We start from the raw sequence: 12,905 nt of genomic DNA, 5'->3' as shown, positions 1-12,905 counted from the left end.
GCTCCGGACGTGCAGGTTCAGCGGCCACGGCTCACGGGCCCAGCTGCTCCGCGACATGTGGGATCTTCCCGGACCGGGGCACGAACCCGTGTCCCCTGCATCGGCAGGTGGACTCTCAACCACTGCGCCACCAGGGAAGCCCTGCATTTTTAATAAGCTTTCAGAGAGTCGCTTTTTGGTTTCTGCTGTCCTTGCTTTTCTTGGCTCATCCCTGGCGTTGGGGAGTTGAGCAAGGAATCTTGAGTGGTCATCCATGCTATTCAAGTGCGCACCTCAGAGGATCTTTAACTGCTCCTGACACTTGTGTATCATACATACATCACCTGATGAGATAACTTTAATTTTTTTCCTTTATTTGTTTATATTTAACAAAGGCTTATATTTCTTCATGTGTATTCTTCTTTGTAGGAGGTTATCCTTTGTAATTTTCTATATTTTGAGTTTACATTTGTGTTGGTTTGAAACCTGGTTCAAGTAACGTGGAATCGTTTCATGCCCAGGTTTTATTGTTTCATCTGTTTTAACTGTTTATTATCAGGCTGTAGTGATCTGTTTTTGGATGAGTTTGAAATCTTTTAATATCCAGATGATCTCATGTGATGTTCTGAAAAAGTAACCATTGTTCATTTATAAACAGAATTTCCTGTTCCGGAAGTTAGTTTAGATTAACAATAAGACAGTTGACTGCATTGAATGGTAGAGGCACAGCAGGAATTTCGGGTTCACAAAATTTTGTTCTATTAATAAAATAAAGTTTCTGTGATTTGGCACATAAGTCTTTATCTCAAAGTTTATCCCTTATGCTAACTGACTTCCTTTGTTCCTTGGTAAGGGCTGACTTTGGGGAGGAGAGGATGGACAGAAGGATTGGGCCCTGAACTCTGGTAGCTGCTCAGGCTGCCTTGAAGGTCTTTGAGAGTCTAACTGTAAATATTGGGTGTAAATGTTTTTGGAAACCAGAAAGCAAAGGTTAAGTGTAAAGAGTTAATAATTTGAAAACAGGAAATTGGATCTGAACCCCCAGATTAGAGCAACACAACCTAAGAGGGGGGAGGAAGATTAGTGAGATGAAGTATAAGCAAGTTATCCTATTTTTGCTACAGATAATGAGAGAAATACAGATTTACCTTCTAGTAATTTAAAGGTAACTACCTGTATCAGCAAGGCTTAAGCTTAGCTGCATAGAACAGTGCCTTCACCTGATAGGATTTATTTTTCTTTCACGTAAAAGAAGTTCAGAGGGAGGCTCTGCAGTGCTGGTGTGGCCCTCCTGTCCTCAAAGGCCTGGGCTCCTCCTGTCCTTCATTTCCACCATACTCATGGTTTCTATCCTTAAGGTCACCTCATGGTCTTAGAAGGCTGCTGAAGCTCCAGCTATCATGTCCAAGTTCCAGGCTGTAGGAAGGCAGCCTTTGGGAAAGCCTCACCATTCCATTGCTTAAATCTCAATGGCCAGAACTTAACGCTCTTGGTCATACCTTGCTAGGAGGGAGGCTGAGAAATGTAGACTTCCCAGGTCTTTGATACTAAGGAAAGTAGGAGAGGATGGGTGGTTGGGAAGCCACTAGCAGTGTCTACCATGCCTCTTTGGTGTGATATCATAAGGTGTCATATCTTAAAGATAGTGTGAACCTTCCAAATCAGTGTTTCCTTGTCTTTCACAACATGACCCCCATAAGAAAATGATGATGTTTGCATAGCTCTAAGGGTAAATGGTGGGCTTCCCTGGTGGCGCAGTGGTTGAGAGTCCACCTGCCGATGCAGGGGACATGGGTTCGTGCCCCGGTCCGGGAAGATCCCACACGCCGCGGAGTGGCTGGGCCCGTGAGCCATTGCCGCGGAGCCTATGCGTCCGGAGCCTGTGCTCCGCAACGGGAGAGGCCACAGCAGTGAGAGGCCCGCGTACCGCAAAACAAACAAAAAGGTAAATGGTGATGGTAACTCATAGCTGGAGGCCACCCTGCCTAGTGCCTGCCACCCTCCATTCCCAGCACTTGGAGGAAACTCAGCCCTAAATCACTAGGGAAAAGAAAAAAGAATCTGGTGACACATATTCTATAAAACAAAAGACAGGTAACTAACAGAACCTCGAGAGTAGAACCACCAGGAGGCAGGACAAAAGTAAGATCAGTCACGTCTGACATTTGAAGACAAAGTCTCTGAATGGGTCAAAAGTAAAGCTTTAGCGATGTGCTATGTTTTAGGAAGTCTCAAAGCAAAGTACTCAAGAGAGTGGAAGTTGGGAGGAGGAGGAGAATTTAGAGAAAAGAGAGTTACGCGGAGGAATTATTTAATCAGTGCCACCAGAGGGCCAGAGGCAGCGTGGGTGGTGGCTGTGGCCAATGGGTCCAGACTCTGTGTGAGAAAGCCAGGTCTAGTACTTACCGCGTGATGTGGGTCCAGTTACTTAACCTCTGTGCCTTAGTTTCCCCTTCTGTAAAGTGGGGATGATAATAGTCTCCACTCTTAGGGCTGTTGGGAAGTTTAAATGAGTCAGTGGAGATAAATGCTTGGAGATGGTAGCATCCATAAACATTTGCCATTATTATTGCTGTTGTTCGTTATCATTATAAAAAGTACAGCTGGATCCCTATATAACTCCTTCAAACCCAATAAAATCCAGGTGATTCAAGGATAGAATGTTAAGAAGGAAGCCATAGAGGTGCTAGAAGTAAATATTGCTGGATATTTTAGTAATCTTGAGATAGGGAAGGCCATCCAGGGGCTAGGATTACAAAGGAAATGATCAAGGGGAGATTAAGAGGTACAAACTTGCAGTTGCAAAACAAATGATTTACGGTATGAAATGTACAGTGTGGGGAGTATAGTCAGTAGTTTTGTAGTATCTTTGATTGGTGACAGACTGTGACTAGACCTATCCTAGTGATCATTTTGAAATATATAGAAATATTGAATTACTATGTTGTGTGTAACAGGAACTAACATAGTGTTGTAGGTCAGTTGTACTTCAGAAACAAACAAACAAAAACTCATAGAAACAGAGATCACATTTGTGGTTACCAAAGGGGGGGATGGGTGCTTCGGGGGAGGGAGCGCTGGATGAAGGCTGTCAAAAGGTACAAACTTCCAGTTATAAGATAAATAAGTACTAGGGGTGTAATGTACAACGTGATAAATATAATTAACTCTGTTGTTATATATGGAAGTTGTTGAGAGTAAATCCTAAGAGTTTTCATCACACGGAAACAATTTTTTCTCTCTTTAATTTTGTATCTATATGAGGTGATGAATGTTGCCTAAACTTATTGTGATAATCATTTCATGATGTGTATAAGTCAAATCAGTATGCTGTCCACCTTAAACTTAATACAGTGCTGTAAGTCAATTATATCTCAGTAAAACTGGTGGAAAAAAATTTGACTGCACAAAAATTAAACTTTATACAGGCATTCTTGCTGTAGCACAATATATTTGCTTCTGAAAAACTTTGTGTTCTACAAAATGGGACACTAAAAAGAACAGGAGTTATGTGACTTTGTAACCAGAACCAACAAAAACCGTACATTGGGAGATAACATGAGTAGAGTGGTCATCTTTTATTTATTTTTAAAAAATAATGGTAAAACATACATAACATAAAGTTTACCATTTTCGCCTTTCTTTTTTGGGCTGTGTTGGGTCTTTTGCTGCGCGCAGGCTTTCTCTAGTTGAGGCGAGCGGGGGCTACTCTTCACTGCGGTGCGCGGGCTTCTCATTGCGGTGGCTTCTCTCGTTGTGGAGCACGGGCCCTAGGCGCGCGGGCTTCAGTAGTTGTGGCTCGCGGGCTCTAGAGCGCAGGCTCGGTAGTTGTGGCGCACGGGCTTAGCTGCTCCGAGGCATGCGGGATCTTCCCGGACCAGGGCTCGAACCCAGGTCCCTTACATTGGCAGGTGGATTCTTAACCACTGCACCACCAGGGAAGCCCGATTTTAGCCATTTTTAAGTGTACACTTCACCTTGTTGTGCACACATCACCTCTGTAAATCTCCAGAACGTCATCATCTTCCCCAGATGCAACTGCACCCATTAAACACAGATTCCTCTTCCCCGCTCCTCCAGCCCCTGGCAGCCACCTTTCTGCATTCCGTCTCTGAATTTGATTCCTCTAACAGCCCCCACAGGAGGATTCAGAGTGTCTGTCCTTTTGTGACTGGCTTGTTTCACTTGGTGTAACGTCCTCAAGGTCCATCCATATTGTAGCTTATGTCAGAATTTCCTTCCTTTGTAAGGCTGAATAGTATTCCATTGTACATATCTACCACATTTTGTTATCTGTTCATCCACTAAAGGACCCTTGGGTTGCTTCTACCTTCTGGCTATTGTGATAATGCTACTATGAACCCGGTGTACAAATATCTGGTCACGTCCCTGCTTTTACTTCTTTTGGGTATATACCTGGAAGCGGAATTGCTGGATCATAGGGTAATTCTGTTTAACTTTTCAAGGAACCTGGTTGTGCATGTTTTTAACTTTATCAGGTATGTACTATAAACACACTTATGTATTTTGCCCTTCAGATGTTCTGGATTCCGCTCTCATTTTTAATCCCATATGGGAGATTACTTGTTTGAGGGTCATGGCAGAATTTTGGTTCTCCAAACATGCTGTCAAACCGCTTACTGCAAGTGTCGTTCCAATTTCCACCAGCTCCATCTGGCTAAACACTAATTCAGCTGTGAGCGCATTAATTACAATCACTGACACTGGCTATTTTCATGTAAATATTTTCGCCTGGTAATTTAATAATTATAAGATATATAATACGTACGCTTTTAAGAGAAATTATCAAGAAAACTGGAAAACCAAAGTATTTTTTTCTATTTATTTCCTAGTAAAACAAATTCAAATGAATATTAATCCACCCCACCCCACCCCATTTTTTGAACATTTTCCTGCAGGTTTAACTCAAAATTAACACATTAATTTTTCCTTTTAAAATAAAATTTCTGTGCAGTTCTAGCTTTATGTCTTAGTGTTAGAATCAATCTATCTTGTAATGTGGTATCGTCTGCTTTTGTAGATTTCTGTGCCAAGCCCCTTGGAGTCACCATTTCTGCAAAACACTGCCATCAGTTTGACATCCGGGGGCCTCCATAGCAGGGTTCTTCTGACTTTGCTTTGTCCCGCCTCTTCCTGCCCTCTGGTTGCACAACACGCTGGCGAGTCTGAGTGGACGGGGCCACGTTCAGTTGCACGAGGCGGCACTTCAGCCTTGTGTTGGAGACCCTGCTCGTGAAGGCAGCCGCTGGGCGGCTCGGCCATCTCCGTTTGTGCTGCTGTCATGGGGAGCTGGTGTCGTGTGTGATCAAGCCACTGCTCAGAACCTGACACCCCATCTGTGTGGAACTGAACCGGGGTCATTGTTTATCCTTTTTCTTAGAAAGAGTCACTTCGGGTGGCAGGTAAGGCCACGGCCCTTCCAGCGTCAGGTTTTGTTTCTCCCTCTGAATCCCGATTACCTTGGCCTCTCTGCTTCCATGCGAATGTCTCTGGAGACACTGGTTACTGCTCACAGCGAGGCATCAAGGAAGAGGAGAGAAATCTTGTCCCCGTCATGTCCTTGTGGGGCTGGAATGTGAGCAGGAGGTAGTGTGTCGGGAGGTGAACTCAGGATGGTGGGGACAGGAAGGCATCGGGAGACCCGGCGTCCAGTGCCAACACTGCTCAGCCACGAGACCTCGCCCAGGTCCCCGCACCTCTGGCAGGGCCTCAGTGTCCCCTTCTGTAAGTGGCAGGGCTGGGAGAGGCTGGCTTGGGTGTGAGCTCACGCCAGCCCTGGGGAGGGGTCTGAGAAGTCTCGGGTGGAAGTGGGGAGAGTGCAGGTGCGTGGGAGGGACGCGCGAGGGGACCACGTTGCCCTTTTAGACCGTTTGAACGTTGAGCCACAGGCCTTATTTATCAGTTTTTTTTAAAGAAAGCAAATTTAGTTAATGGAAATCACAAGGGGCTGTCAACGCTCAAATGTTGATGGGCGAGATCCCCCTGGAGAACTTGACGTAAAAGCCAGCTCCTGGATCCCACCCTCATAGATCCTGGCACAGAAGGTCTGCGGTAGAAGCAAAGGAGCATATAAAGAGCCCATTACAGAAGTGCTGTCTGCCCCGGGGCACCATCACCCCAGGCTCAGTTCTCGGGAGGGTCCCCCAGTTCTGCTGAAATGCCCACAAACGAGTGAAGGGAGGAGAAATGCTTCCTTGCAGGTTCCTTCCCTAGGTGATCCTCTCAAGGGGCCGCAGAGAGTAGCAGCGAGTCGTGTGTGGATTAGAGTTGGGGGGACGGTGTTGGGGGGCAGGGGTGTGTGTGCAGTGGGCTCAGTCCCTTCCTAGTGGAATGACTTGGGCTCCTCGCGTAACCTTTGGGACCATGGTTTCCTGGTTTGTAAATGTGTTCCCGCCCTTCACCCTGCTCTGCCTGCTGGTTTGTGAGAGGAAGTGAAATGCAGGAATAGATACAAGTGGTTTGTATCGTTCAGCAAAATGTTTATTGAGCATTTTACTGGTTACCAGGCAAGGTGCTGGGTAAACAGTGGAGAATGTCAGCCTGCGGGGTGGTCCTGCCGCTTCCTGAGGCTCCTGGTGCGGGGGGCCATGCAGCGGACCGTGCCTCGGTCTCACGTCTGTTACTGGCTGCTGTGTGACGTTCAGCCACCTCCTCAGCCTCTCTGAGTGCAGCCCTCTTCTATTAAATGACGTGGTTGAGCCAGTGATTTCTAGTTCTAAAGGTCCCTTTGTAGTTGGTGAAATCACAACTTTTGTGGTATTCTAGAGAATAATTACTAACACTGAGTTCCCCGACGAAGCTTAGGTGAGGCTCTTAACTATGTGACCCTATGATAGAGAAGAATTTTCCAGGAGGACGTCTGGCAGATACCAGTTGCAAAGTATCAGGTGTGTCCCTGGCACCAGTATGGCCTGTGTGTGAGTCTCTGAGCCCATGCCCTTTAATCCTAGTAACTCCAGAAAAAGGCGTTGTTTCCAAGTCTGTACAGAATGATTTGCAGGCGGCTGAGTAGGTGAGCTGCCTCGTCTTGTGAAGACTTTAAAACATGGCTATGGGTTTGCAGTCACTGCCAAGGTTAATGGGTAATGACAGGGGCTTAGGACCCTAGCCAGAACTTCTTCAAGCGCGGGCTGGGGTCACGTTCTTTGCTTGTCACCTTTAGTGCAGTCTGGAACCTTCTCCCAAGGCCCAGAGTTAGACACCAGGATGGGAAACCCCGGCGTGCAAACCGGAGGCACATGTGTTTGATTTGACCTCAGGTATTTACAGAATTCCCAACTAGCGTCCAACATTTAAAAATCAGGGAATCTTATGTAGAAATACAGATCCCCACCTTCTCAGAAGAAATCGGCATATCCAGGTGCTATGGGCCCCCCTCGGTGGAGGTGGGGTGTGCTGGGAGTGGCGGCCACCCCTAGACACAGCCTGGTGGCTCAGAGACACTTTGGGTAGAAAAAGAGCTTTTCTGCAACCTGATGCCTTTGTTCTACAGATGGAGAGACAAAGTCCCAGATAAACCAAGACGTGACTTGCGGGTGACATGGCGAAGTTGGGGGCAGGGCCAGGGCTGGGAGCCCATTCTCCGAACTCCTGGAGCCGCTCTTGCTGCATCCAGGGCCTCAGGCACTTGCCAGCAGGTGGCAGTCGTGGTGCTGGCTGGCCTGCCTCAGGGTCTGGCTTTCCTCCTTCCTCCTTTCCTGTGCCCTTCTGTTCCTCTCTTACTTTGATTTTGCCAGATTTTCTCTGGCCAAGCTTTTCCCCTTTGTCCAGCACTGCACTCTCTCCCTCCTTTTATCCTCGCCTCTCCCCCTGCTGTTTTTCCTAGGATCTCCGGAGCCTGGGGGAGTGTTCAGGATACTGTCCTCCTCTCCCTTGCAGCTCTCTGTTCTCCTGGGCCCAGCGCCCTCAGCTCCTGTGTACAGGCAGAAGGCCCAGAAACCCCAGTGGAGCTACCCCCCCGCCCATCTGGAGGTGGCCACCACTCAGAGCCTATAACTGTGTGGTCCTAGATATGCTGGCTTTTTCCAACAGGCTAGGGATCTGTATTTCTGCATGAGATTCTCTGATTTTTAAACGTTGGACACTAATTTAGAGCTGCAGTCTCTGCTGTAAAGTGTATGCATCATCTGGGGCGCCTGGCACGTTTCATGAACCTGGCGTGTCACCTTTGCATCAGTGCAAATGCTTAGATGGAGGGGTCCCCTTCAAGCCCCGTCTGGGGGTTATGGATCTAGCCCAAGTCAGGTGGAGAGTGGACATAGCTGGACCTACAGCCCCAGACCCTCAGGGCCCTCTCCCACCTCCCACAGCCCTCAGTGAAGCCCCCATCCTTGGACAGGAGGACCCGCTTCAAACCTTACGCCTTGGAGAAAGCTAGGAAGGGTTATAGCTCTGAAGAGGTGAAAAGAGGTCTTACATTCTGCTCCCAGGGCGGTGCTATAAGAATGCTGGACATTGGGTTGGATTTGCGTTTGCTGAGTGGTTGAGGCGACATTCACTTCCCCGTGGGGACTTTCCTCTGTGCTGGACGGAGATACTGAGCGAGACTTGAAAAGACATGGACACTAGATGGCTCCACCTCCCCCATGCTAAAGGCTGGGTGTTTGTCCGACTAGGCTTGCCACCCGTTGCTGATTCTTCCTCCCTTTTTCCCATCATTCATCCAGCGCTTACGGAGCACTTCCTGTTGCCCAGCGTGATGCTGAGGGCTGGGTTAGATGTTAAGGGGTAATTCAGAGCTCCTCCCCAGGGACTCTCTGTTAGAAAACGCATGTCACATTGTAGTGAAATAATCTCTGTACTAAACACATAGCCAGAGGGGAGAGGTCAAGGGAAGCTTGAAATATGGGGTGAATGTGAGTGATATTTTGCGATGGAGTTTGCTGGCAGGGAAGGGCATTCCAGACAGCGAGAACAGCTGGTGTCCAAACCAAGGTCTGTGCAAAAATGTGTTTGGAGGATGGCAAAAAGTTGGTGTGGCTTCACTGAAGGGATACTTGAGAAGTGGCTTTAATAAGGTAGACGTGTATTTCTTTCTCTCTTAAAAGTCCAAGTGGTAGATGGCCCAGGAGTGCTGCCCCTGCCTGCTTGTCCGAGGCACCCAGGTTTGCTCTGGTAACCCCCTAGGTGCTGCCTTTACTTATACAGTTGAAGGCGGCTCCTCCAGCACCACCCCATCTCTGCATTTCGACAGTTGGATAGGGTCTGACTCGGAAGTTCTGTTTACATCCTGTTAACCAGGCAGATGGACTGACCTTACTGCAAGGAAAGGTGGAAAATGTAGTTTTTAGCTGCGTGGCCACGTGCCCAGCCACACCTTCGGGGTGACTTTACCGAAAGAAAGAAGCAGAAATTGGATATCGGGAAGCAGTCAGTAGACTTTGTCTTGGGAAAGTGCGGGCTGAATCATGAAGCACTTTATAGGGAGCTGGGAGGTTTTTAAAGCAGGGCAATACTGTGATTTTAAAAGTGTTTTTCACAGATGGAGCCGGCATCCATGGGGCTGTTGTAATTGGAGAAGGGGAGGATGCTGAGCCTAAGTCCACCCGACTTGCCTGGGTGAGCCTGGCCTTCGATGGTTTGCCAGGCTGGGGGTTGGTGGGTTCCGGGCTGCTGTTGCTGTCGATCTGCCAGAAGCCATGGACCTTTCGGGGCCTGGGTTCACTCAGGAGGTGGATGCCCTTCATTTGAGACTTACCCGAGACTCCATGGTATAGCTTGTTAATAGTGTGAGCTGGAGCAGTGGAGAAATGATGACCGTAGAGAGCATTCAAAGGTTCCTTTCCTCCAGGTGAGGCCAGCAGTGCCCTTTCACGCACTGAGCTTGAGTAAGCGCCAGGGGTGGGGGTGGGTTGGCAGACAAGCTACTTCAGTTCTTGTCTCTACTTCCTACGCTCTGGAAGGAAAAATCATCCAGACACCTCCCTGATTTGTCAGTGTGTCTAGTTGGACACCTCTACCATACTTAGGAAATCTGTACCTGTTGAGAACGAAAACTTCCCGTTGAGAATAGCCTGGGAATCCCCCAGCATTTCTAGTGCTCTCGCCTGGGAGACGGGCAGCAGGTGGCAGAGGGAAGGGCACAGCTCACAGTCAGACGGCTGAGGCTTCTCGTACACAACCTACCACTTATTTAGCCAGGTGACCTTGCCCTACAAGATATTCCACAGCTCCTGTGAATCAGCTTCCTCACCTATCAGTCAGAGCAAATATTAGCTACGTCACGGGTTGCCGGGAGGGTCAGAGAATGCACTGAAGGCTCCTGGCTTGGTACTTGGCACGGTGAAAGCCTTCTGGGGGAATTCTCAAAGGCTCTCATATTATGTTTACCCAACCTCAGGCCTCAGATGTGTCTTCTCCATGTGGCAGAGGTGGTGTCCCACTCCACAGGGGGTCCTTGGGGCCCCTAGCCCTGCAGCCAGGGTCCAGGAAAGCTCCCTGGGCAGTCTTTATAATCGTCTCCTAATTCTCTGGGCCTGCCACACAGCTGAAAACTTGTTGACGTTTACATGGCGGGTCACATTACGGAAAAATCAAACATTCAGAGTTTTTTAAAAAGGCTTTTTGACACAGCCTCACCTTTGGATACTTGATCTCACTGGTCATCAAACACTTTAAGGAAAACGATACCTCTCGGGCACAAGGACCCACACTGTAAATATGTTGACCTTCAGCCCTGGGAACCTGGAAGGACAGGGGAGTCTCAGCGTTTGAGCAGCTGCCAGTGTGCTCACAAGTAACACGGTGTTCTTAGAAGGGATTTTATTTTTATTTTTTGGAGTCCGTTGCCTTTCCCACCACCAAATGGCAGTGACACCAGAAGCTTCTAGCCTGTCGTGTGGGAGCGTCACGCAGGAATGTGTTGGTACCCTGCCCGTTCTCCTAGGGACAGGCTGGCGTGGGCTTTTGTGGAGCAAATCTATGGTTAGCCAAGAGATGCCATCGTTTGGGTGTCATCCCTCCTTGACCCTGTATCCCCTCAGCCAGATGCTCGTCATTTTATGGTTGTGAGGCCTCACCTCGAGATGAGCTTTGTGGGAACTTACTCCCCACTCGACTGTGAGACGAGGAAGTACTTCCTTAGTTAGGAGCTCAGCTGGAGCCTTTTGGAGGGTGTTTTGTCGTTGGTGGGAGATGATAAAGAGATATGAGACATCTTCTGCCTTGAGGTTGGGCTGCTGGCCCTGACCGAGGGGAGGGCATCTCTCTGTTCTCCGCAGACCTTTGCAGAGTGTCTGAGCAGCTCCAGCCTGGTGGGGGCTGGCTGAAATGCCAAGTGCGCTGGCTGTGACATTTCCCACATGAGACAGAGAATCCTGAGCGTTCACATGTCCCCCTCCAGTCCCCAGAGCTCCAAGTAAAATTTGAGATGTCTTTACTTTCCACTTATAACTCTTTCCACAAGCACTTGAAAAGCCATGTGGACTTCCTGAGTCGAAATGTCCTGCAGTGAAGCTTTATATGTTGAGTTAAGCAAGAACAGTTAGCGTGGAGTGGTAGGAGGTTTGGGGGGGGGGGGCGGCTAGCAGGTGCTTTCCCTGGGCTCCTGCCCCAGAAGGGGGGAAGTTGGCCGCTGAACGCTCTCTTTACCTGTGATTCCATAATTTTTTTGGCCGCCGTGCAGCCTTCTTATTAAATACGAAGGAGATGGGGATTTTGGTAAGTCTCTGGCATAGCCCTTCTTCTGGGCAAAGGTGTCCACATTCTTCCTGAGGAAGACAGGTTAATACTGCCTGGTATGCTCAAAACACCATTCTGTCGGGGGAGAGGTGGTATTCGAGCTGTGCCTTGACGGAGGGGCACTTGTTGGTTTAATGGCTGGAAGCCCCATGAGGATACAAGCATTGCAAAGGCAGGACCATGACTGTTGCATTTTGCATCGTGTCTCCTGTGACTGTGGGACTCAGGATGTAGTTGGATGGTGATGGATGGATGGATCGGTGGATGGAAGGAAATGCAGGAGGATGAACAGGTGAATGAATGAAGTAAACAAAGGCAAAATCTTATCTCTGTGGAGACACGGTTTGAATAGTGGCAGGAAGAAGTTTGGCATATTGGTGAAATTATAACTGGTTTGGCTTAATTGTAGAGTCATTGAGAGAATGGCCAGAGAAAGGGTTGGAAAGAAAGACTTAGCCCAAATGGTGAAAGCACAAGAAATTTGGCTTTACATCACAGAAAGTGGGCAGCTAAACAAGCAGGAACTATTTCAGGTAGGTCTGGCAGTAAGCATGCATAACTCCTAGTTTCAAGAGTAGAATTTAAATTGGAAAAGGATCTCTGATGTGGCCTCATCTGGCCTCTCTGTGCTGCGGGTACGTAGCCAAGACACTGGCTGTAGGCCCCAGGGTTAGGCCACCAGCAGCGGCGGGGCCACCACCAGGTCGGGCTTTCATCTCTCCATCTTGTCCCCTCCAGACGTGTGCAACAGCACTGACCTTCCGGAAGTTGAGATCATCAGCCTGCTGGAGGAGCAGCTGCCCCATTACAAGCTAAGAGCTGACACCATCTACGGTTATGACCACGACGACTGGCTTCATACCCCCCTCATTTCTCCAGATGCCAACATTGACCTCACGACCGAGCAGATTGAGGAGACGCTGAAGTACTTCCGTGAGTGATTCCCCTTTCTTGTGATGCCCTGTCCTCCTTAGCCATGGCCGCACGTGAGCGCTTGTCCTGGCCGCTGCATCTTGCAGCCTGCCATCTGTGGAAAGTACTTGAAGAAATGCGGCTGTGGGATTTAGCCCCATAAAAGGCCTTGACTTTGAGTCTTCTGGATAGAAATGTCAGAGTAGTGGGGACAAGGATGAGTTTTCATTTAAACCAGCTTTCTCTTAACCATATTGAAGAATAGAAAATGCTCCCACGTTCGCAGGGCAGAAATGGAGTCACAGATATGGGGA

At 48.4% G+C, this 12,905-nt stretch overlaps 1 protein-coding gene across 9 annotated transcripts in view; it reads left to right on the top strand.

Moving 5' to 3' along the window:
• LOC109551993 (trafficking kinesin-binding protein 1-like) overlaps nt 1-12,905 on the top strand; it is a 98,832-nt gene that overhangs the window by 74,446 nt on the left and 11,481 nt on the right. For all 9 annotated transcript variants that reach the window (XR_012334564.1, XR_012334566.1, XR_012334565.1 and 6 more), the window contains one exon: nt 12,418-12,612. Coding sequence is in view for 1 of the 9 variants with exons in the window: in XM_073811051.1 (XP_073667152.1) it covers nt 12,418-12,612 (195 nt within the window). In the remaining 8 variants the exon portion in view is untranslated. The remainder of the gene's footprint in view (nt 1-12,417; nt 12,613-12,905) is intronic.

This window comes from Tursiops truncatus, chromosome 10 (genome assembly GCF_011762595.2).
Source record: "Tursiops truncatus isolate mTurTru1 chromosome 10, mTurTru1.mat.Y, whole genome shotgun sequence".
NCBI classification, from domain to species: Eukaryota; Metazoa; Chordata; class Mammalia; order Artiodactyla; family Delphinidae; genus Tursiops; species Tursiops truncatus.
Note: the sequence above shows the minus strand (reverse complement) of the source record. Positions and strands in the feature narration are given on the sequence as shown.